At 43.5% G+C, this 26,315-nt stretch overlaps 1 protein-coding gene across 7 annotated transcripts in view; it reads right to left on the reverse strand.

Annotated features, from left to right (window-relative positions):
- RUNX2 (RUNX family transcription factor 2) overlaps window positions 1-26,315 on the reverse strand; it is a 315,890-nt gene that overhangs the window by 204,692 nt on the left and 84,883 nt on the right. For 6 of the 7 annotated variants that reach the window (XM_044776782.2, XM_044776780.2, XM_070514822.1 and 3 more), the window contains exons 3-5: window positions 21,203-21,558; window positions 12,462-12,618; window positions 6,566-6,670 (exon numbers count right to left, since the gene is read on the reverse strand). In XM_044776782.2, coding sequence (XP_044632717.2) covers window positions 6,566-6,670; window positions 12,462-12,618; window positions 21,203-21,558 — 618 coding nt within the window. Of the gene's footprint in view, window positions 1-6,565; window positions 6,671-12,461; window positions 12,619-21,202; window positions 21,613-26,315 lie in introns of those variants that run through there. The other variant, XM_014837484.3, reaches the window with a different exon arrangement.

Here is a 26,315-nt window from a genome sequence, read left to right on the forward strand (position 1 = left end):
CTCAAGAGCACATTCCACCAGCCACCAGACACAACCTCCACCAGCACTTCTGACTCCCCACCTCTTCCATCCTCCTCAAAGAAAAGAGAAAAACGGAAGTTTTTTTTAACTGTTACTATTCTCTTAAGTCAAAGATTTTCAACAATGTCTTATATGCTACTGACCAAATGATTAATATTTATGACAACCGAACTGCTGCTTGTATTTGCTGACTTGTAAAGAGCAAAACAATGGCATTTACACATAACCTCCATTCCTTGAGCGCTTCAGAGATGGTTGAGAACCAGGGGGAAGCATGAGAGTCAAAGGCTTTTCTCCTAATGCTTTGCACTAAGGACTAAAATTCAGGCATGTGGCACCAGGAGTATGGTACAAGGCCTGTCAAGGTTTTCTCAAATTGTCTTCGTAGACAGCAAGCATGTGAACGCAAGAACTGTGTCCAGAGGTATCAAATAACCTTTAAACATTCTTCTCCTAACCCTCCATGCAACACATTTCACATGTCTCCCACCTTCTTTCACACGTGATCAACCTCTGAATAAGCACCCACCACTGATAAATAAGCAAAGGTCGTGGGCCAGCCTTCACAGAAAGCCTACTCCTTCACCCAACTGGGATGAAGAGGAGGGGAAGACAAACGAGAGCTGCCACTGACATCACCTGGAATGAGGAAGAGAAAATGCCCAGCCCTCCATTCCCTCCCCCCTTTCCCGGGCTGGAAAACCATCTCAGAACTCGGTGGAACAGCACAAGAGAAACATGAGACGAGGCCCTGTCCAGACCACCCGGTTTGGCTTAAGCCTGCCACCTAAAGTTTGTTCAGGTAAAACTTCTGCAGCTGGAAGCACCTCAAGAATACGGACTCATCAAATGTCCTCTGGAGAATTAAAAACTTGTTGACGAATTGGGCACAGGTGAGGACGAGCAAACGGGAAGAAAACAGTTTGGCTGCAGGACCTGAGCCTAAGAAGCCGAGGGACCCAGGTGCTACGGGGTCCTAGCAGCCCAGACACTTCCTGCCCTTCCAGAGCCTCTCCCTCACCTGAGTGGCAGGCCCTACTGACGTCACCAACGGAGCCCGAGAGGGGCCGCCGCATGAGCTCTAAGCCTGCAGGAAGGAGCTGGACCACCGGGAAAGAGGGCAGAGCTTCCCCCTTCTTCCGCCAGGTCAGGACAGGTAGCTGGACCCCGTGAACAGCAGTGTCCCAGTGATAAGGATACAGAGGATGGCTCTGGTCCCTCCTTGAGAGTAACTAGGACTTGCTTCCCTGGGGCACAACACACAAAAACTCTTAGAAACCCACTCATGCGTGTTCGCTGTCAGGTCTGCAGGTGTGCTGGCAAGCGAGCATCTTCAAAGCTGGGTGATATAAAGTATAAAACCAGGCTTGTCCATTTGACGATTTATAAGGTACTTCTGCTACAGATGTGCCAAGTAGCCAGGCAAGGCTAACAACCTCTTTCTGTTCAAACATCTAATTTCTTCTCTCATACAAGTATTGATCTGTGTCAGCTTCATACTGACCTGCTGATGCCAAGCGCCACAAGGCAGCACCCGCCCTTAATTCATCTGATAATTACCAAATTTGTTCAATTCGGAATGAAGCTACAATAAGTGAAACTTGGAGTCACCTTGTAGAACTTTAAATGTCCCCCAGATTAAAAAATCAAGAGACCTTTCAGAAGATGACACTCAAAAAAATTATTTCTCCTGTTGCAACGATGACATTTACCCTCCAAGCCCTTCTGAAAGCTGAAGGTATTGGTGGTCCAAAGAACCACTGCCCCCATCATTCACATCTTTGTGGGGTTTCTTCCCCTTGAATCCAGGCTGTACCTGTATCTTGCTTTAACCAACAAAATGTGGAGGAAGTTAACTCTATGCCAGTTCTGAGCCTTAAGAAGTGTTAAGAAGGCCTGAAAGCTCCCACTTTTGCACGTTAGGGAGCCCTGAGCTGCCATGTAAGAAGCCAGACTCTGCTGGAGAGACCTAATTGGAGAGGCCATGTGGACAAGGAGAGAGGCTCTAGAACTACATGGCGAGAGAGAAAAGCTCCACTGCCCCATCATTCCAGCCGAGCCCAAATGTCCAGTCATCTGGCCAAGGCACCAGACATATGAATGGAGCCATCAGGGATGTCCTATAGCACCAGCCCCCATCTTACTGCAGCCACATGAAAGACCCCAAGCAAGACCACAGAAAACCCACCCAGATGAAGCCCAGTCGACACACGGAATTGTGAGTAATATTAAACTGGTTGCTGTTCCAAACCATTATGTTTTGGGATGGTTTGTTATTTAGCAATAGAAAACAGAAAAGGCGGCAAGAGGATTAAAAGGATTCAGACCATGTGAGGTGATTTCCTTTTTCCATCCTCTGGACAGCCAAAAATACCTTTTCCATCCATCCTCCTCCCTAACTCAGAACCACTACAATAGAATATGATGTTGCTAACCAAGTTTTCACCTTCCTGTAGAAACTCTTCAAATGAGACTGCAGCTGGAACCAAGTACATAAATGGAACAAAGGATCCTAATAGAAATGGAGATTTAAAAGAGTTAGGTATCCAAATGCATTACGGTTGCTGCTGCTATTCCACCGACTTCTGCTGGCACACACACGGCAGTCGTTCTTCAAAGCTAACTTGCCAATAGAATGTCAAAACGCCTTGCCTAAACACAAGACTGACAAATTTGGGATCTTAAGTATGATGTCATGTCTTTAAATGATAAGCTGGCAAAGAAAATAAATGGCATTTTGTAAAGATGTGCACCGTTTTCATGTTTATGCTACTTAAGATGAAGGTTCTAATAAGTCCTCGGCTACGTTCCTTTAAAGGGAAGTTTTATAACTGAGATGAGTCACAACTGCAAAAGATCAAAGTTAAAAAACATCAATGATGCCATGGGGTACTTTTTAATCTTGTAATGAGTGATGATCATGTGCTCTTATGAAGTTAGTCCAACTGCCAACGCCAGATGTGTATATTAAGAAAAGAAGTTGTTTGTGAAGTGACAGCACCGGTTCAGCTGCCAGAGACAGAAAACATAGAAGGACGAACTCTTTCTGATTTCTGAGTGAAAAGCAAGTTTGGGGAGATGTGTTGATAAGCAGGGCCTCTGAAAAGGACTAAAGTGCCATAGCATACTCTCCTGGACTTTGCTGCAAACAAACTGTGTTTATCATCAATTCTGCACAGCTGTCCCCAGGGAGCATGAATACCTACTCAAGGCACAATTTATAACCCTTATTAGTGTCATTTGCTAATGAGCAGAAATTAGTAAAGCCATCAGCAAGGAAAAAAAATAACACACTAGAGAACGGAATCGAGATGATATCTATTTCCTGGAAACCTACTATAAGCAAAACGCTACAGCAAATTCTGACACTGGAGGAAACTGACGTAATAAGAGCTAATGCTTAATGAGCACTTACTACATGACAGTAACTGTGCCGTGCACTTTACATACGTTACATCATTTCACATCTTTGCAGCAACTGATGAGGAAGATACTATTATTATTATTCTCACTTTAACAGATGAGGAAACCGAGGCAAAGAGAAGTTCAGTAACTTGCCTACCATCACACAACTAGTAAATGGTGGAGCTGGGATTTCAATCCAGACAGTCTGACACCTAAGCCCACAGCCTTAATCACGATGCTATGCTGAATAAAAGACTCAACCAGTTAACCCAGAACTCGTCCTTGTTCAAACAGCTGATCTACCAGAAGTAGCCTTTCCAATATACTCTCTGATGTTTAGAAGAATGAGTGAAATTCTATTAACAGGAATCAATAGTCCAAAATCCTCAACTCCATCAAATCATTACAGTGATAAACAGATGTATACTATTTCCAGGACAACCACTATTTAAAGAATTATAATTTTGTGAGAGAGAGGGCTAAAAGAATTGCATTAATTGTTTTTTTCCTCCCCTCAAGAAAGTCTTTTTCTAAAGCCCTCTCTGTTAACGGTTGACAAAATAAGCCACTTAGAAATCTAGAGCAAGGGTTGGCAAACTATGACTTGTGTGCCAAGTCTAACCCACCAAAAACCCATGGTTTTTGTAAATAAAGTTTTACTGAAACACAGCTGCAACCACTGATTTATGTATTGGCTAAGGCTGTTTTTGAGCTACAATGGCAGAGGTGAGTACTTGTGACAGAGATCACATGGCCCATAGAGTTGAAATTATCAACTCTCTGGCACTTCACAGAAAAAGCTTGCCAACCCACGTTCTAGAGGATTCTCCATTTAACAATATCTCTACAGCAATCAATCAAAATCCTATTATGCTCACACAATTGAAGAAAACAAAATCCTGGGCACTATCCACACATAGGGGTCTCAAAATTAAAGAATAATATTGAGAAGAGTGCTATTCTACAAATACTCAATGCCCAGGATGGCCAAGAGCAGGGCAGAAGGAAATAATCCAGTGCAGACAGTCCAGGTTATATCCAGACACTGAGTTTGGTTAAGTTACTTCATGATGTCAGAGAAATGACATCACGTTTTCACAGATATTTTTGGTTCACAAGAAATGTCACTCAGGCTGATCTAGGGCAGTGGTCTGCCACTTGAGATCTCTATCTGCTTCCCCATCCCACCCGCAGCATCCTCAGCAGCACCCAAAGCCTGAACTCAGGTCACACACATACCGTCTCCCCCCTTTCCCCCTAACTCTCATTGCTTTCAAAGCCCTTCTCTGCTTTTAGGGCAGTGTGCCTATCAACTAATTGATTCTGCCAACAACCCCTTGGGAATCAGATAATGCTACCCTCCCTTGAAAGAGCGGTGACTTTCCCAAAGCTACCTCAGCTTTCGTCACATCTTTCAGAATGGGGCAGCACCCATCCTTTCCTGCTTCCTCTCCCAACCATCAACTTTTGAGCATCAACTCTTGAGGGGATGGACACATACACACACACAGACACACAGACATGCACATACACGATCATGGTGTTTCCAAGAACTGAGAAAAGCAGCTGAGATCAGCAGGAAACATCTTTAAAAGATACTTATTAGTAGTGCTAAATGTTAAAAGACTACGATCCTGCCTTTTCAGTAACTCAAGGGTTAATTAGATAAAATGTTAGAAGGTGTCTTCCGTCACAAGGCATCATCTCTGATTGATGGCAGTCCAGAAAAGTCAGACAAAGCCCCGAACCAGGCAAGACAGCCCTGCTCTGTTCTGTTCATCTGCACTGCCTAACCACTGGCCCTTATGACCAGGGACTTGGGACAACCTGAGACACGTGCATGGCAACCACCTAATGGGACATTCTCAAACTGAACAGACAGGGACAGCACTGACCCAACACCGTGAACCTAGAAGAACACCATATACGTGAAAGGAGGAGAAAAGAAAAACCTCAAAGACTGGCTTCAGAGACAGGAAACCTCCCTAGTTCAGGCAAGCAATCAGCCTTTGTGAAAAGAGACAGCCACAAGAGGAACGGAAGGCACAGTGTGTTCCCACTGCTAAAAGACATGCTACTGGCGGAGAGGCAAAACTTTACCAGCCCTCTTCTCTCAGTTTTAAGGGAAGAAAAGACATGCCACTCTCGCTGTCTAGGCAGGTGTATCGTTACATAACAAATATTTCTGCCAGCTGTACCTCCACCACAAACCAAATTAAACTCTCTAAACACAATGGCTGGGACTCCAATGTATTCACTCATCAAAGGCAGAGTTCTATGTGATGTTTCCACGGGCACAGAACTTTTAATGTTGTATATATCAAATAATCTTTAATCTCTAGATATGTTTAAATTGCTAAATACAATTTAAACTGCTTTAAATACATTTAAATTGCTATGCCAAGTTTGTTCAAATCAGTTTTGGGGGAGAAAGCAAACCTGTTTCAACTTACATTTAGGAGGAAAATGCATATTATCCCAAATGGATTATGTGCACTACCTAAAAACTGATGCTGGTCAAACCTTCTGGATGTCCAGACAGACAAATAAACCAAGGTGGATTTAAACCCTGTTTGACTCTATCTGTTGAAAGAAACTACCTATAACAATTACTCGAGCATGACCAAACAACAGTGTTGTAACAATCAAGCAAGTTATCATTTGCAAATAAATTCTTTGTAATTAAGCAGTGTGCTCTTTATAAAGGGAACTGAGTGGGCGAGTTAAAAAGTTAAAACACATTCTTAGACCATGGGAAACGTACGCAAATGCTTTTTGACTAAGCTCTAGATTTTTCAGTTTACTGTTTTCTTCCTCAGCTCTCATGGGTCTGTTCTGCCCTGTCTATTGTGTACAGTGGATGAGCAGAATTTCTCAGCAAACAGTTACAATGACTGAATAATCATGCACTCGTTTCCCAAAGTTATGTAGGCCTTAGCAGTTTTGTGGCAAAGGTTAAAAGTGTAATTTGACTTTCTACTAACTGTGAAGTTCTACTAAATGTCGCTCATAAACAGGCAGATAGCAAACTTTGTAAAGAAGCTGTTTACATGAAAACAGGCTACCTTATCTGGGATACATTCCTCAGAGGGTCTCCACAAACTCTATTACCATTTCCAATAGGAAGGCAAGTACTTACTTCTGGGTTCCCGGGGTCCATCCACTGTAACTTTAATAGCTCTGTGATAGGTGGCTACTTGGGGAGGATTTGTGAAGACAGTTATGGTCAAGGTGAAACTCTTGCCTGCAGATGTAAAAGGGGAAAATCCACAGTGAATATAAAAAGACAGTACTCATGATAATACAGCAGCATCGATGTCCAAATTGCATTTAAGCATCTACGAGGAGGTGATGAAACAAAGCCAAGAGTCAGGACCCCTTATTCTAAATGAGAAACCCTCTGACGGCCACTTTGGGAAGTTACTAAACTCCCTGAGTGTTAAGATCATCATCTTCATTGCAGTGCTACACAAGCCTCCAATTCAAAAAAAAAAAAAAAGCTGCTCAGTAGCAACAGTTGTAAGAAAAACAAAAACTCTGGTCCACTTGAGGAGGGTTCTCATCCTTTCAGTTTTCTCCAACATCAGGAACACGTCCAAGCGCAGACAATTTTAGAAGTCTTTATTTAGGATTAGGTCATGACCCCATGAGAGAACAATAGTAAATCACTGTTGATTATGTTATTTATTTCACATGGCTTTAGCATTTCATTTCTTAACTGCACTACAATAAGAAGATGAAAGAGGAAGGTTCTTATGGGAATCATTTTAACAGGAGCCAGTGTCTCCTTTCCTGGCCTTAATGTGCCTGTGGTATGATGATTTCATCATTACTGGAACAAAGTTTTTCTCCTCCCTGCTCACCCCCCTTCCCTAACATATATCCTTGCTGTTAAACCTCGAAATAGCTCCCTGACAGTGACTTATTTTTTCCTAAATGTACATGACATCTCCCAATATAAATATGAATTTTTGCTTTTCACAGAAGGTGTGCTTCACCAAAATATTACATCTGATCTTTCAAATTAATGAGCTAAAGGTAATGAATAAAGGCGGGGGCGGGGGGGAGACTGGGAGAAGTCTGGTAGCAGATCAGGACGTCTGCTTTCTCCAGAAGACACCAGACGCTGTTACACAGGCTCACTGACAGTTGTAATCAGTTAGATTTGCAACGGTTAGTCATGTCAGATAGTCAGAACTGCAAACTGTTACAAGACAGGAAAAGGTGGGTGTGAAACAGTGACTCAATAAAACATTCAGCAATCTCAGGCCAGAGCATTCATTTAGCCTGCTCCTGTAACAGACCTTTAAAAAGCTCATTTTGTTTTGCTTTGTTTTTTGGTCAGAGACTGCCTTTCCCTTTACTGAAAGCTGAGGATATTAAATCAAAACACAAATCTTAAACAATATGTAGCGATGCAAAGTTTAATGCAGTCTTTTCAAAGCTTAATATGGAACAGGTTATATACAAGGCTTAATGTAGAACAGGTCTTTGGCTGTCAAGTCTAGTGAATGGGTTTTCTTTTCAACTCAGACCATGTAAGTTCCTAAAATATGTTTAAGACACACATCATTTGTTACTCAGTATATATAGCTTTAAGTCTCTTTGGCTATGCTTATCCATGGCCAAGAGAAAAAAAAGGACAGTAAAGACAGGAAGGGGAGTGGGGCAGAGAAAGATGAATACTGATTAGAAACCTATTAAGTGCCAGCCGTTTGTACACATTATCTCATTTAATCCTACCCAATTAGGTTTATCACTCCCATTTTACAAATGAGGAAATTGAAACCCAGAGAGGTTTAGTAACTTAACCACACAACTAATAAAAGGAAAAAAATCAGGATCTGAACTCAGTCAGGTATTCCAGACCCCAAAATTAATGCTCTTCTTTTTAACTTTGTCAGAGAACATTTAAAAAAATTAATAGGTAACTTATTTCAACACGTGTCCCAATCAGCTTTATAAGACTAAGAAACAGTAAATATAAATCTACTAACATAGTATCTGGGCCAGGATGACAAAAGCATCTATTCTTAGTGTCATTGATAAATCATATCTAATCCATTACATATTTAATGTTACATGGTTTTAAGTAATTTCATTGTCTGGTTAGGAAGCAGAGGACTTATTAGAAACATTAAGACTAACCAGAAAGATAAGGCAACCAGGAGTCTAAACTAGTTACAGAAAACTGAAAGTCTATAGAAATGGAGACTAGAAAGTTGAATAGGAAGCCACTGGATCCAGATCAGGACCTCAAAACAATGGAAAGATCTGAAGGAGTGAACGGGCTGAATCGCTAGACTGAAAGGTAATTTACATTAAACCATAAAGAGATGCCATTCTGGGCTGGATCAACGGTCCGGGAGCCAGGACTCCAAGGGCAGCGCGTGGACGGCAGCTGTCATCCAAGGCGCTAATCATAATACACGAAGGATGGAAATACCTCAGTGGTCCTTAATGACCTTAAATAACCTGGCAGAGATAGTGCCCATGAATTTATCTAAACTACTTCTGAGAATATTTCTATTTTGAGACTTTTACACCTTACTTACGATATTAGAAGTCACCAATGCTTCTCCCCAATTAAGAGCAGCACCTCGTGTAGGAACGAAAGCCAGATGTAAAACTTACCTTTATAAGCCTAAAGCATCTAAATACTCAAAGTGCAATCAGTTTTCTATAAAGGCTTCTTTTAAAAAGAGGTGGGTTTTGGGGGGAGGAAGCAAGTATTTAAGTATGAGTACAGTCTTCCAAAGTCAAACCCTAAGGATCAAGATGTACTTTAACAATGAAAACAAAAATCAAGGAGGTTCCTTCCACTTCTTACTGACCCTTCAGAAGGAACAGGAAAATAATGTTCAAGAAACTTCCAGAAACTACCACCCAACTAGGTAATTGGTTCTTCATCTTATAAATAAGTATACATTTCCTAAGTCAAATATTTATGTGAATATTCATGATTTCCTTACATTAAAAAAAAACTTTTCCAAATCTCCTTGTTTATCACTTTCCGTAAGTGGTAAAAACGCAAGCTCCTACTTAAAAATGCAGGGTCTTACTTGGGGAGCAGGCACTCGTTAGACAACTAAGGGTGTCATCCTTGGCTTCATCCAGGACCTACTTCTACAATCCGTCCTCAAGTCGTATATTTTCTGAGATAAACATAGGAACTGTCATTGAAAGACAATTCCAACTCAGCCTGAGGGAGTGTCAGGAATAGTCAGGAGGGGTAAGACTGTGAGCGGGGGTTGTATCCTAAACTGATAAAGTACCATGCTCTGTACACTGCAGGTGCTTAAAAACGCTTGTAAATTCAAAGCAGCAAGCTTGACGTCAAGAATGAGGAAGCACGGGAAGAAAACCTAAGGACCAAAGTCATTTTAAATACTTCTGTTTAAAATATAAAGGAGAAAAAGGGAAAAGACAATTAAAAAACATAAGCCACTCCTAACTTAATGCCAGTTTCACCGATGCCCTACTTTTACTCTAAAGCACTTCCAAAAGTCGCAGTTGTCAGATGACCCATCATGCCAAAGTAAGTAGATTCCTTGCTAAATCTAAAACTGTTTCAATTTCTGAGAGTTTACATTTCTACCAGTGAAAAGAAAAGATGTAACATTTGAGGAACTTCGTGTTTTTTTAATTGTTTAATGCTACTGAAAATAGAAAATTGAAATAGCTGGGGGAAAAAACACAATGGCAGCAGCACGTTGATCCGAACTTAATAATTTAAGAGAAACGTAGAAGTGTGAAAATCAAAGAGGAAGCTGGAAAGAGTCTGTTAGAAAGCAGGTGAGGTACACAGGCAGGTTAAAGGGTTTCCTGCCACTGAAAAACTGATCCTTTTTTTTTTTTTTCAAAGAGTGATATCTATATCTCTTATTAATGTTCTCTGTCCTTTCTTCCTCTCCATTTCAGTTTGCTATTAATGTTTCCTTTCATATAATGTTAATGTAGTGCTATAAAAACCTATTATTAGTGATAAATCAATTTTTCTTTCTCTCTCCACCAGCTCCCCCCACCCCCAATCTAAGTCTCGAAGACAAGTCTGGACCAATTTCTCCATCCCGCCTCTGGCAGCAGACTGTAGCATTTCAGATCCTCCACCAAGTCCCGGCTGCTTCAAAGGAAAAATCCTACTTTCTTCAGTTAAGATCATAAGAAATATAGGGGGAGGGGGTCAGCTCTGTTTGGACATAATTACACTTCATCAAAAGAAGCTTTCTTCATCTTCCATGCGTGAAAAGTCTGCAAGCAGTTAAGTCTGTCTTTTTTTTTTTAAATATAAAAATTGCTATTTGGGAAACCAGCCAAAACTCAGAAAGCCAATATAGTAAAACAGTGCACACCCTTTGTTGCTCTTTGAAGTTTCTTAAATAAATATGTTGAGGGTTTACAAAGTACACTATCACTCTGCCATAGTTTCTACTCAAATTGATCAGAGAAAAATTATGCAGCATCTATATAATACAAAAGCAAGATGAATGAAAACCCTAGCTTAAATCTGTAAAGTATAGCACCCCATCTTTTAAATACTAAAAGTCATTACTCTAATTAAAAACAAAGTAATATTACATAAGAAGAAAGATACAATTCGGAGCATACAGGCAAATCATCACGTTCAAATTTTTTTCTTGATTCTCACTAGAAAAAAGAGAAACTTTAATTGTGCTGCGGACCTGCACCAGTAACTGAGAAAAAAAAAAAAGAATGAATATACACACATACACACTTCACGCTTCATCAGTCAATGGTGAGGTAGGATGTGTCTTTTTTTCTCTTGATGAAAGTAAACTAAACCTGATGCAGAGATAACCCCTTTAGTTTTGATTCTACCAGAGGCTCTGAGCCTCATTTTATTTCAAACAACCGTTCAGTGACAGTATCTCATTAGCATGCAACATTTTTTTTAAGTTAAAAAGTACAACTTCTTGGCCCTGTTCCTAGAAAGTAAACTAAAACGACTCATCGGAAACAGCCTTGCTTGAATTTCCCTTATCAAGTTTTTACAATGGTAATAATTTGACATCTGATCCAAACTAAGGAACAATTACTGGACATGGTTTAAAAATTGATGCTTCTCATTTCCTAGTTCAAACCTGAGTTGAATTAATTCCATAGGTCTTTATAATTTATTTCACCTCAGTCCTAAAGTGGTCTATTTTCTCTCTTCTTATCAAAATACTTAAAATGGAAATATTAGATGCAATAAATAAATAAATAAGCACAATACTTTTAATGAATGACTATTAAGTCTCTCCATAGAATAAGTAAATAAAAGCCAAAATATTGGTTTCCTTAGAGACGACTTTTTAAAACATTAACCCCATTTAGGAAACAACTACAAAAACCCTAGAAGTGATTAGTTTCTATTTTATGATCTTTTTAAGGATTTCTAATATTTGAATATGGATTCAGATGGTGGAAACCCTTAAATAATGTGGAAATATTTACAGTCCTGGTCATTCATCTGCCTAGGCAACTCTATATAGTTATTCTAACATAAGTAACACACTATTCACTTATTCAAATGAAAAGCCTTCTGTAAAAAATCTATGACTTTTAAATAGATTCTCATTATAAGAGCAAATTAAATCACATGGAGGTAACATGTGATAAGTGAAGAGCATAATGCCAGCTGTCCTTGCTACACCTTAGAGCAAAACTGATATTATCAGGAAATGTATTCCTTTTTCTTTCCCCTTTGCCACCCAATCTACTCAGTTATTTGGCTGCTCATAACTCAGAACCTGAACCTCCACTATTCTCTCCACCTTATATGCTCACACCAGTGAAATTAGGAACTGGTTCTTCTGAAAACATTGTTTGAATTTTCAATATCATAAAACAAATGAAAAAGGCCTGAGTACTCAGAAAAACACTCAACTTCATCTGGACACATTTAAATAAAACCTCCAGTAATTCTGTTCAGTAGAAGCTGCTGATTTATACATGGACCAGGCTACATTTCATCAGAGGAGTCCAATGTGTTCATTTCATTATCAATACTGCATTAAAAATCAGAGACCTACCTCGTCCACTCCGGCCCACAAATCTCAGATCGTTGAACCTTGCCACTTGGTTTTTCATAACAGCAGAGGCATTTCGGAGCTCAGCAGAATAATTTTCATCGTTACCCGCCATGACAGTAACCACAGTCCCATCTGGTACCTCTCCGAGGGCTACCACCTACATAGAACAGGAAACACAGCAGCAATAATGGCACATCAGAAAAGCTTAAAAACCAAGAATATATTCTCATTGTAAATGGTGTGTCTTATCAGAACTTCGTGCTCTGGTCCAGTAATGGCAGACAGGGTGAGGATGCCACTTCAAACAGACCAATGTTGCAGGGTCCACCCATTTCAAAGGCAGGCAAAAGTTTCCTTCATTTGTTGTTGGATTCCTCACAGAATACATGTACATTTTTATTAAATCCCCATGTTAGGTTGTCCGAGAGAATTACGCCACAGAAATAAGGCTGATGCCCCATCTGAAGATTGCATCGTACGTATGAAGGCACCGCCTGTCTGCAACCCGGAGTGCCCTGAGGTGTGGTCTCATCCAGATCACAGGCTAAAAAAAGAAAGTCTGGTCAGCTCTATGGGAGAACACGTTTAGGTGAAAATTTAGAGGTCCTGACTATATGGAAGCCTAAAGATGGTGTGGTATCCAGAGCTACATTTCCATCTCCTTACTTTTGGCTAGACATTCAGCTTTTAACCACACTGCGAAGAATTAGTGAATGCCCACTCTGCAGTGAGACCCGTGGGACATAGGAAGCCATCAAGAAGCTCAAACTTCAGGTGCAGAATAAAGATATGTAACAGCCCGACAAACTATCACTGACAAATGAGTGGTAGAGACAGAAAAGACACCAAACTCCTATTCTGTCTTGTCCCGTCTGCCATTTTGGAAGGACATGTTTGCCTCCTTAATCTGCAACACTTAACCTGCGGCAGATCAACTCAGTCAAGTAAGGATCCAGAATAATCAGTCTTTGAGGCTAATAAACATTTTGACTGCTGCAAGGCTAGGGATCATACTTTTAACCAGAGTCAGCTAACTTGCAAGCGGGGGCCTCTGATTAACGTGCAGCCTGGTAAGGGACTGTTGGTGCGGACCCTTCACGGTCATATGTAAAACACACCACTGTTAATCCATTCCCAAGACACTGCTCCATGATAATATCCTTTCTCTCAACTCACTTCCAGGATCCTGTATTCAGATGATTTCCATCTCTCCCTCCTTCAGCTTCCAGAGAGATGCCCCAGTGGCTCCAGCTAGAGCAGCCCACTACTCTCTGGCAATAGCACCCATGTGTGCTTGCCTGTCTGGCAAACATCCCACTGAACCTTCCTCCACTCCTAGTGCTGCTCCCGCCTTTGTCAAGATTGCCCCATAAGGCAAACCCAAGCATTTGTTTCTATGCTCCCAGTACAATTTGCACATACTCTCATAAAAGCAGATTTCTTTTAGGGTGATAAAACATACACTAGACCTACACTTTAGGGCTGAATTTTCCCACCCATGAACCCTAGCCCAACGTTCCTCCACTATACTCTCTGTTCCAGCCAGGAAAAGAACCAACCCAACAAAAAACTTGCCAGTATTTTTTTCATCCTTACTTTTCTCTTAGGCTGTTTCTCAATTCCATTCCTTCTTTAGCACTTTGTATTCAGTCTAAAATCCTAAAGCTTTCCTTAAATTTTAGAAGCCACTTCCACAGCATCCCACAGTACTCAAATGATCCTCCTTTCAATGTACATGTATTTATGATCTATCTACTGTTTTTGACACACTAGCCCAAAGCTACGAGACTCACTCCTTGGAGTCCAGATTATATTAGACTGGAAACGACATGAGGCAAGGGCCTCACCTGTCTTGTTCACTACCATATGCTCAGCTCCCAAAACAGTGTCTGGCACACGCTAAGTGTTTGATAAATATTTTTGAAATAGGTAAATGAAGGAGCTCCGTAAAGAGCACCACTTCCCACAGCCAATGGTCTGTGAGGCTACCAGCTAAAACCCTAACAGAGAGAACCAGTTAAAGGTTAAGTCAGCATCCCGCGATAGCAGCCAGGAGCCTCTGTTCCAAAACTAGTTTTCTGACAGCTTTTTCTATCCCGGAGGAGAGGCAATCAGGCCGAATATCCTTTACCAGGGGCATATGGCTACTCTCCTCAATCTGAGAAGTCTCCCAGGTCACGGGTAATTTCCTTGAGAACATGACTTCCTCCCTGCATACTGAATCTAGTACCTCGAGTGGCTACAAAATATAGGCAATGCTGTCCTCCGGATGGAGGCAACGTGCTTTTCAATTTTTCGAATTCACACTGCCAAAAATGTGAACGTTTGAAAATACTGAAATAATTGACTATGTTTGCCAGTATTCATCTGAATGTTTGACATTTTTTACACTTAGCATATTGCGTTTTAACACCTGCTGTGTGGCTTTCTATGTCAAGGTAAATATGGAACCAGTAAGCGTGTTAATGAAGGCAGAAAAGTTGTAGTGTTTAGAAGAGAATGAATGCACCAAAAATCAAGAGCCCCCCGGCCCTTTTGCCCACCTCTGTTACATATCTGCTAAGCTCTCCCACAAGTAACTTCATCTCCAGGAACCACAGTTTTCCAACATAAATTGGAAATAATTTTTTGAAAGTCTGTAAAATGTAGAAGATACTATCTAAGTATAGAGCGTAATTATAATGATGTACTTTTTGTAAGACGAGGAGGCTAACTTCTGTTTCAAATCCGCTGTGTGCTAAACATAGGCTTTTACTTAGAAGCATCCTTAAAGGGTTCAACTGAATATGCAATTCTTCACTTCATGTCCTGAGATGTTTTTTGGTGTTGTTGAGAGAGAAAGGATAACTGCTGATGGGTTTCACTCCAGCCTGGCTAAATTTCAGAAAAAAGTAAAGAAATCTGCCCCAATATAAAGATTTTCAAGAGCTCTGGGACATTATTATTTTACTGCATATTTTTAATATAATGGATTTTTTTTTTTTAGTTAGAAGAAAAGGAAAATTGATTCAATATGGGAAAATACGAAAGCAAAGATCCCTAAGAGTGAAATACATAAATCTATTTTTCTTTGCTTAAGCAGCATAATAATGGCCATATTAAATACTGGTATGTTTTACGGATTATATTTAATAACAAAACAAATAGGTAATCACAAATTGTGTGAGTCTTCTGTGAGGTTCTGAGCTGGGCCTGAAAAAGTCATGCTAACTAACACGATGTAGTGACAACTTTTCCTGTTATGGCTGAACTCTATTTTAATCGCTAAATACATTGGTTTTTTTCTGCTACCAAATCAGATTCCTAATGTTTTACTGAGGAACAAAAGAGGGGAGGGAGTACCGTATTTGACTTTATATCAATCAGAAGTGTAATTATATGTTTGAGGGTTTTTTTTAAAAAAAAAAGCAGATCTCTGAAGCTAAAGTTTCCCTTGGAGATTCTCAACTGTGTTTATCTAAAAGAAAACCAAAAGAATCAAGAAATTTTTACACATTTCATCTGTACCAAACCCAAGCAATGGAAAACATTTCAAGGGGTAGAGAGCAGTGAAAACTCGCTCTTTAACCATTTAGGACTAAGCACGCAGGAAAACTTGTTTCCATACTACCCGATATAAAAGTTCCATTCTCCAAAGAACAATTTGTGATGAAACCTTAACAATGACGTTTCTAGGTGTATGTAAAATAGAAAATTTGCAAACTCAAGAAACTTCATGAGAAAGAGGGAAGTCATTTTGCATCTTGATATTTCAGAACAGAGAAAGAAGTTCCTTTATTTAGTGCACCTCACGATAACTAGTATGTAAATCACATGATACGTAGCTTTTTCAAAATGAAGTAAAAGGATATTTAACTCTAGAAACACTATTGAAATTTTGTATGAGACTCCGTAGGATTAAATCTGTGAATTACTCTGAAAGAGGGGAATGGAGAATTAACTCAGACCCTTAAAATGGTTTCTGTGGTCTTATTATATGGAAATTAAAATTGCCTATGACATTTCCATGGACAGAAGTCTAGTCTTAACTAATCAATTACTCTCACAGACCAATATCATTTGGCACATTGGGCTTGCTGCAAAATTGATATATAATTATTTTTCAAGATAGAACCTGACCAAATCTTCCTTTGGAATAGAAAGAGAGGTAAGGAAGTAATTGCAAAAAGGAAAAGTTTTATGCCTATGGTAATTATTTAAAGATAACTTTAAATAAACTATCAAAAATTCCACAAATATTACAGTTAATTTTTAGAATTTAACCTAGAATTTAGGAAAACCCAATTGAATTGTAGAGAAAAAAAGTAAATACAATATAAAATATCACTTTATAATTTTTAAAATATATGTCAAAGAGAAATTTGATGGGAATTATTTTAAGCCAGGAATTTAGGTGCCATGCATCAAGCTGGTTTAGATCATCTAACAGTGGATATTTGGGAATTTTGAAAGAAAACAAACAGCAATGCCAAAGGGGAGAAAATAATAAAAGACATCTTACCATGCCTGTTTTCAAATAGAAGTTTTTAAAAATTTTTTTAAATATTTATTTTCCATCTAAAATTGTCTAGGTTACCTTACTAACAAATCTTATATATTCAATCCTAAAATTTTTAACTTTAAATAATTTTTACTGCATTTAAAGACATAACATAAAAATGTGTCTGCATTCACACAACCTGAAATCTATTACGACCTACGTAATTTGCATAACAATTCATAGTGGCCTAAATAACATTTTAACAAGTTTAATAATCTGTTTTCTTTTGTGTAGGTATAACTACACTCAAAAAGACACAGAGAAAATCCGACCCTTAAATATGTAAGGAAACTACAACCCACTAGTGTCAAGTATTTATTAGTTGCATACTTGTTTTTGAAGAGAAAAATGTCCAATGATGTTGAAAAAATTATTTTCAAAAAGGAATTGCTCCATCATTTTGAAACCCCACTTATGACAAATACTGAAAGGTATCATTAAACATACAGAATTAACTATGAGAAATAGATTATATATCTAAAAATGTGTTTTCTTTCTTTAACATTGCCAGAAAAACATATGATACTGGTAAATATGTAGTCCAGTGTTCTCTAACTTGAACCAGCACAACAGCCTTGCACTACTTTTAGTTTTAAAATATACATCTGGACTTAAAATTTCTGCATAGTGTTTCAGCATGGAGCTATTTAAAGCAACTGAGTTATGACCCCTGAACACAAGGCTTCGTGGTGGAAAGGCTGACAGACCCCTAACTGTAAGGGTGCTACTGGATGCACGGTTGACATGCTCCTCCACTATTTCTACCTGACCATTAACTATGGAGCTTAATTTGCAAACTGCTTTTTTGTCACTAGAATTATCTAGGACAGAAAAGGCCTAGGATCCTCGAATAGTATCCTTTAACTATTTTAAGCTTTCAGTGAGATACACCTGAAAGAAATGTTAAAAATATTTATTTCCATTTCCTTGACACCTGGGAGGACCGAACATTTCAAAACTGCAGAACTTTGTTAAAAATATAATGCTAATAAACAACTTTATCTATTTTAAAGTGCACTTGTTTTTACATTTTTATATGGTGAGTATAAACGAGTTAAGTACTCGTATAACCTCAAAACAAGATCAGATCTTTACTAATACATTACTTACATCTTAATACGACAGGTTGTCAATAAAATTTTGAAGCACTATTTTAAATTAACATATCAAAACACAATCTATTGAATTCATTTCTGATTCTCCACAGTGCCGAGCTCAGTGTCACAGACGTAAAATATGGGCTCAATAAATATTGTATTGAATACCAGACTATCCAAGAATTGAGTTCTCTGAGTGTGTTTTTCAATATATTTACCTATCTGCTATTTTCCAACAATACTATAATTTACATTGCACATAGCTCTAACTATGACAGCCAAATTGCTGTCATCACTTTTAAAACTGAGACCTCTTCATATTTTTTCTTCATGGCAGATGTATTTGATTATGTTGCAAAAGTGAAGAAAGTCTACTGCTCTCAGGCTTTTATCTTGAAAGTAAGGTTGATTTTACTAACGTTCAGATGAAAATAAAAACTGTTGTCAAAATCCGTATCTTCAAAATATCTACACCTCTTTCTCAGGAGAGACAAAGCTTCTATACTGAGTGGCACTCAGCTATCATCGGCTATTTGAATTTTGTTAAACACAAGCATGGAGGGGCGAAAACACTGAGGCTCAAGTTTTAAGTTAACTCAATTTATTTTTCAATTAAAATATACAATTTTATATGTCCATGTGTTATCTATGGTTTTGTTTACTGTTTCAAAGTCAAATTACTCTGTAATTAACAAGTGTGACCAACAGCAAAGAAAGCAATTTGTTTTCAAAATCATTTTTAAAAGGTGGTAGTGAGAAAACCTAAAGACAACCAAAACATCTGAGAAACACTCAAACTAAATTGCATTCTATCATTATGCCAAAAACATCCTTTCCATCCAAAATACTAATGCTCAACACCAGTTCAGCGGCATAAACCTAAGAGTTATACCTAAAGTATGTTTACCAGAACACACGGAATGTAACCTATCAAACATCTAAACGGTATCTTTAAAAATGTATTTATTTTCACATATCCTGACCTGTGGCACTGCACAGACAAAACATCTACTTATTTGTATTATTTGCTGTTCTCATTCAGGTTTTTTGTTTGTGTTTTGAGGGGGCTTTTTGCGGGGGCGGGTTGGCGGAAACAAATTTCTGACATATGGCTAATTAGAAACTTCTAGGCCTATGGACGATGCACACTGTAAAAGACATCTCTTGTATGGAAATTCAAATTTCTACAACGCACATACATTTTGAGTTTTTCCTATTTCAAGGAAGAAAACATAACCTACAAAACGGGTGGCTCACAAAAAGAGAAATGGGACGGTTAAACACACACACATTTCTTAAGCCAACTGCAAAATGAAACTTGCCCCAGAAGGCAACATCCCCTTTCCATAACAATTCATCCTGATTTCTCCTCTGATATAAGACCTAGCGAGATAACCAGCTCTAATTGACTTGGACTCCTCTTTCCACCCCACCCACACACGGAATCTGAATCGGTGCGTGGGGGCCAGTGGCCCATGGGAGTTTGGCCCCAGGGTCCAGAAGGCAGGAACTGGCACAATTCCTCCCTCATTTTCCCCCTCCCCCAAGGCCTTGCTTACCCTGCTCTCCATAGACCCCAGAACCCCGGGGACCCAGGCCCACCTTCCCGAGTTCCGAGGCCAGACAGGGCCGGAAGCGCCTTTCGGAGCGCGCTCTGCTCTCTGTCTGGCTCACCGCCCCCTCCATCCCCGGCGTCCAGGCCAGCGAGGGAGGACAGCCCCGGAACCCGTTTCCCCATCAACCCGCCGCGCGCTCGGCCCTGGGGGCTCCGCGTCTCCCCCTGGCGAGGGCTGCCCGGGGAAAGCCGCATCGCATTTCGGAGACCCATCCGGCTCCGGCGAGAGGCTCGGGACCTTCCACCCTCAACCTGCCGCGCCGCTGCCTGCGATCCCGCTGCCGACACCCGCCCTCGAACTAACGGGCCGAGTGGGCGGAGGAGGCCGCGGGGCGCGCGGAGGGCGCTCTCACAGCCCGGGGGTCACTCGCTCCGCGCCCAGGCTCCTGGCCCGAGCCTCCCACGACCCTTCAGAAGCTGGAGGGACGCCTGGGGTTTCAGTCCTCTAAAAGTCATCATAAGACCAATCTGCACATTTCACCTCAGTTTCCAAGGCGGGCGAACTGAAGGCATTTCACAGGTTTCCTCATCCCTCCCGGGCGGGGCGCGGCGGGGAGCTGGGTCCGCGCTGGACCAGGCGGCCCGAGCCCCCGCCCCCTCCACTGGCCCGCGCCTCCCCGCGCTCGAGGGTCCGGCGCCCGGGACTCCGGGGCTCCCCCGCCTCGGGGCGCGCGCCGACCCCGGCGGCCCCGCCTTCCTCCGGTAACTGGAACTGGCGCGGGGCTGCAAGCCCCGCAAACGCCCCCGTCCTGTCTCCCCCTCATACTCCCCGAGTCCCCAGGTTCGCCCGGGACCCTCTTGGACACCGGTAACGCGGCCCACGCGCTGCAGCCGGCACCCGGCGCCCCGCCCCGGGCGCGAACGCCTGGCGCCGGCACCCCACAAACACTGGCCCCCGAGCCCGGTCGGGCCGCTGAGGCTGAAGCGGGCCAGAGAAGGGGGCGTTGAGACGGGTGGTGGGGCGTTCGGCTGGGAGGGAGGAGGGTGGGAGCGCGCAGAATCCTGCAGGGGCGGCGCGGGCAGCCTGCGGTGCGGGGTCGCCGGGATGCCCGGAGAGAGGGGATGCCCCGGAGTCCGGGGGAGAATGCCGGGGATCCTCGCCCCTGGGGGGGTGGGGGCGGGGTGGAGTAAGTTGGGGTGGCGGCTCAAATAGTGGGCATCTGGGGGCTCTTGGGGGGAGGGGAGACGGCTCAGAGGAGTGGGTTAGAACGTTGGCCGGGAGGCTGGACGGGTGATGAACGGATAAAGGGGACAAGGGCTGCGGTGGTGGCTGCGGGTACAGGTGGGAGAGGGAAACATCTCTCTCCCAGGGTCACTGCGCCCTGAGCCCGCCGGGTGATCTCGAGAAAGAGGGCCAGCTGGGGGTCCCTCGGGTCAGAACCACCAAAGTAAGAGGCCGTCCGGGCCCCGGCGCCCGCGGGCAGGGAGACGCCGGCAGGCAGGTCCCGCGGCGCCCAGCCGGGGGCGGGGGGCGGCCGCAGCTGCTTACCTTGAAGGCCACGGGCAGGGTCTTGTTGCAGCGCCAGTGCGAGGGCAGCACGGAGCACAGGAAGTTGGGGCTGTCGGTGCGGACGAGCTCGGCCGGGTGGTCAGCGATGATCTCCACCATGGTGCGGTTGTCGTGCGGCGGCCGCAACCGGGGCACTGCGGCAGCCGCTGCCGCCGCCGCCGCCGCTGCCGCCGCCGCCTCTTGCTGCTGCTGTTGCTGCTGCTGCTGCTGTTGCTGCTGCTGTTGTTGCTGCTGCTGCTGCTGTTGTTGCGCAGCCACCACCGGGCTCACGTCGCTCATCTTGCCGGGCTGCAGGCTGCTGGAGGGGGGGCTGAAGCGCCGGCTGGTGCTCGGATCTACGGGAATACGCATCACAACAGCCACAAGTTAGCGAAGTGGCCGGGGGAGGGGGAGGAGGGTGGAAATGAGGGGCGAGGAGGAGGAAATTGGGGGGGGTGGAGGCGAGACGGGGGAAAGGGGATGGAGGTGATGGGGCTGAGGAGGTGAGAAATCAAGTTCGACGAAGCCGACTGCCGGGCGGAGTCTGACGGGGCCCAGCGGTGGCGGTGCGGTGCAGTTGGGTTGGCGGGTGGGGTGACCCGGGAGGCGCTGATCCTGTCGGAGCCTTTGGAACACCCGGGCTGGCAGCTGCGAACCGGCGCGGGGATGTATCTGGCCCGGAGAGGCGGGAGGCTTCAGTTTGCAGCTTGGAGTGGGGTCCCTTGGGGCACCACGTCCTGGGTGCGCTGGCGCCCCCTCTGAGTTCGAGTCCGGCGGCCGAGCGGAGTGAGTTCAGCAGTCCAGCCCCGGGGTCTGCATAGCCGCGCGCCGCCCGCCACCGCCGCGCCGCGCCGCGCGCAGCTACCCAGCTGCAGGCGTCCGCGCCGCCGCCCGCCCGCGCCGCTGCCGCTGCCGCTGCCGCCGCCTCCTCCGCGGCGGCCGCCGCTCCCCCCGCGCCGGCTGCACACTCAGATTCCTGCCGCGGCGGCTGCCAACCCGGCTCCCGGGCTCGGCTCCTTCCTTTCCCTTCTCCTCTTCTTGCCCTCTCACCGCCACCTCCTTGCATCCACTCCCTCCTGTACTTGCAAAGCTCCCCTGACCCTCGCGCTTCGAGGTGCCAGGAGGTAAGTCGCGGGCAGCGGATCTCGGGGCAACGGATCTCGAGCCTGCGAATCGCAGCCGCTGCCGCCGCCCGCCGGCCGCGAGAAGGAGCCCCCCGGACGCCGCGCGCAGCTTCCGAAGCCGAGAGAGGCGGCCCGGGTGTAGGGGGAATCTCGCCTGGTCGCGTCCTCTTGCTCGTTCCCCCTCCCCCCCAGGACAAGGAACCCCCTCTCGGGCGGACGAGGTTGAAGCTGAGACGCTAGAGAGCCGCCGGCTGATCTGACTGTCGTTATTTTTCGTTGTAACTTCAGGAGAGGAGGAAGGAAAATTCTTGAGCGTCTGTGCTGACTTCTCAGCACTCTTCACCCTTCCCCCACCCCACCCCCACCCCTGCCGGAGCGGCTCCTGGGGAAAAAAAGATTTTTCAGGGTTTGGGTGCTTTTCTGTCTTAAATGACACAAAAAAATTGGGGTGGAGGGGACACTTGTCAAAATAGTTTTTAGAAACTCAAGTGAGTGGCTGGACACTTTTTTCTTCTATATTCAAACTTGTCGTTCCTAGAGAACAAGGATGAGTTTTCTTAATGACTGGAAAACTGTCAGCTTGGTGATTAAAATAAGTTGCAAAAATCTTGCTGGGGAAAAACCCCAGCAGTTTTCCATGAATTTGAATCTTTTATTAAGTCCATTCTGCATCTAAAACTAAGTCTAATGTCTTGACTTTCTTCCCCACCACTCCTGGGGGGGAGGGGGATTAAAAATACAAAATAAAATATTCAAAATGCTTCAAATGGGCTATTTATTTATGTATTTATTTCCCAATGTGGGTTAAAAAAGCGACTTTGGATCCCCCCAAAAAGTTGTGGTCGAAAGGATGAAGGAGCGCGGAAAAAAAGCGGCAGTTTTACCTAAAATGTGGTTTTTGGAGGCTGGGATTTCTAATGATTAGGTTTTTGTGGTTTATATAGACACGACTCTGGCTAAGGCGATCATTACGCTGATGAGAGTCAGAAGCACGTGGGTGTCTCCGACCAGCCTCAAACTCTGAGCCTTCAAAACAAATAAAACAATGTGCGGCGCCCGCAGAAGCCGGGAAATCCGCTTGAGGGTATTGCACCCCTGAGAAGGGGGCACAGGGCCGTTTCCACTCCATGTTGTGTACTGCTAAGTTCCTTGCTTACTGTCAAACTCCTTTAAACCTCCCAAAGCTTGAAAACGTGTTTGCAAAAAGAATCATCAGCTGCCAAAGTTTCAAAGGTTCCTAATAGGGTAGCTGACACAGTAATGTGATTTTATAAAATAAATGAAAAATTATAATGCCTCCCCCTAGGAGTATTAAGGAAGAAAGATAGTTGAGTCATCACTTATCGGCCCTTCATCTTATTTAAAACAATTGACGTACCCATTAATCGGTGTTTTTATTGCTTAGCGCGAACGCCTCTCTCGCCCTGGTAGCGACCTGCCACGACCCTCCCTCGGTTTTTAAAGCTCTGCTTCCACCGGCTGAGCCGGCGCTCGGGGGTCTGCGCCTTTGCGGGGGCCTGGAAGAGCTTCGAGACGTGCGGGGGCGGGGAGGGGGGGACGCAAAAGAGAAGACCTGATTCCTGTCACCGACTGGAGCCCATCTGAAGCGCAAGATGAACTTGGAGGGCTGCAGTTGCATGAGTTGGAGACCTGGATTGCCCTCTAAAGAGATGCGCCGGCGACTGAGGGGCTTCCAACAGCGGGAGCGGAGGTGGGGGACGAGGGCTAGGCGCGAGTAAGGATGGGGTTCAGGGGACACAGCTCTGTCCTTCCTCTTTGGGGCCTTATTTTTACCTTCCTTTTCTCTACTCACAGTTCCACTCCTCCCTCGTCCGTCTTTCCCTTTCCCACTTTTCTCTCCACTTTCTCGCCTCTCCCAAAAATCCCCCCACAGCCGCGAGCCTCCTCGCCGCGTCCCTCGCGCCTCCTCTGCTTTCCCACGGCCGCCTGCCACCCTCGGTGACGCATTCTGCATCACCCGCTATGACACCCCCTCCTCAACCTGCTCCTCGCCCCCAGCCTACTGGCCTCCGAGCCCTGGCGCCGCCGGGGTACAGAAGCCCCTTATCCCGACGAACTTGGTGCGCCCGGAGGAACCAAGCTGTCTCCTGCGCGTGCGAGGTTTAATTATCTTTTCGGTCACAGGGGAGAGCTCTAACCCCGGGCACCGCCGCGCAGCCTGAACGCACGGGGGTCGAGTCTTCCCGAGCTGCACGCAGCCGCCCCGCCAAGGGAAGCCAGGCTTGCCCCTCCAAAAAACAAAGACGCCTCAACTGTACCCATTACTCTCCTAGCTTTTACACACCCGCTTCCAGGCACTCGGACACGCACTCTCGCACATCCACACCCTGACACTCGTAAATACGCATACACAACTCACACTCACATCTTTTATTTATTTATTTATTTATTTGCCTTTTAGCAAGGCAGTTTTATTTTGGGCGCGTTGTACCACTGTCCGACAAAGATCTCTGACTTGTTTTGTTTTGGTTTTAAATGTGTGGGGGCTGCAAAGGAGGGGAGAAGTTACAGGAAGTGGATTATTTCTGTGGTCAAAGGGAGAGAGAAATTCAGTTCCTACCATAGTAGGTGATATGCCGCCTGCTCTAGGGTTGTCCTTTTCCTCCCAGGAAGTCCGCAGAACAGGGAACTTCCAGAAAATTTGAAGACGCTAAGTAACAGGCAAGATTGCAAATATGGGCGACCAGACAGGCTTTTTTGAATAAATTCTCGGGCAGTTTGAATTTAAGTAATCATCTTGGGGAATTTCCTCTTTCTTTCTCCATCGCTGTTTTGTCCTTTCTTTGTTTTACTTGGTGGATGGCGAAATATGCAGGCCTCAACGGTTGGGTACCTCGACTAGGGATTTTAAGGGCGATTTAATCAATGGTGACTTATTTATTTTAATTAATGATATCCGGTAATTCAACTTTATAGCCTTCCTTGGGCATCCTCCCTCCATTTCACATTTCAGTGGAGCTAATATAAGCAGCTCTTGGAAGTTACTAGTCTTGGATCCCTTAAAATATCCTACAGTTATTTATAATGTGGAAATGAAATTTTCCACTGAATACCCTAACAACGTTTCAGGTATCTGGCACAGCGAATTTTCAGTCTCCTTTCAAAAATATCCTCTTGCTGAACATTCACACTTTCAACTGGAACTGACTGAGCCTGGAACTGATGATGTCTTGGCTCAGAGTATTGTACTTAAAGGAAAAAAACATTTTTACAGACCCCTAAACTGGACCTCTCCTGGTAATAGTAGGCACATAGGAAAACCATGAAATTTTACATAGGTGTATTTTGTGCTACAGTTTGCATGATCTCATTCTTGGGTTTAAATTTTCTTCTACCTCAAAATGTTCAGAACAAATCACCACTAGATTCCTCTTCAGAAGCATTCATCTTTTCTGTTGCATATTATGGCATAAAAAGCAGCATACATTTTTCTGAAAAGGTGGCTACTTCAGGAGATACAAGCATGATTTCCCCCACCATCTCCTTTAGCATTTAATATAACTGTTTTGTAACGACACCTGCCAATTCTGACTTTCCAAAGAAAATGAGATGTGAAGTGGTCAAGTTGTTTATCTAATCAAAGAACTGAATCCCCAAAACTGGGAACAGAACTCATGCTTCTTTCATTCAGGTTTCTTCTTTTAACCCCTATCCACTATTTTATATATACTTTTTCTTAATGAAAAGTGAAACACAGCCCCTAGGCCCGATCTGGCGTGATGCCTATTTTTGTATAACCCATAAGTTAAGAATGGTTTTTGCATTTTTAAATAGTTTGAAAAAATTAAAAGAAGAGTAATATTTATGACACATGAAAATGATATGAAATTCAAATTTCAGTGTCCACAAATAAAGATTTATTGGAACACAGCTATTTTCGTTTAATTATGTATTGTCTGGAGCTGCCTTCACCTAAAACAGCAGAATTGTGTGGTTGTGACAAAGATTATAAAATAAATATAAATATA

The sequence above is a fragment of the Equus asinus genome, chromosome 8 (genome assembly GCF_041296235.1).
Source record: "Equus asinus isolate D_3611 breed Donkey chromosome 8, EquAss-T2T_v2, whole genome shotgun sequence".
Taxonomy (NCBI): domain Eukaryota; kingdom Metazoa; phylum Chordata; class Mammalia; order Perissodactyla; family Equidae; genus Equus; species Equus asinus.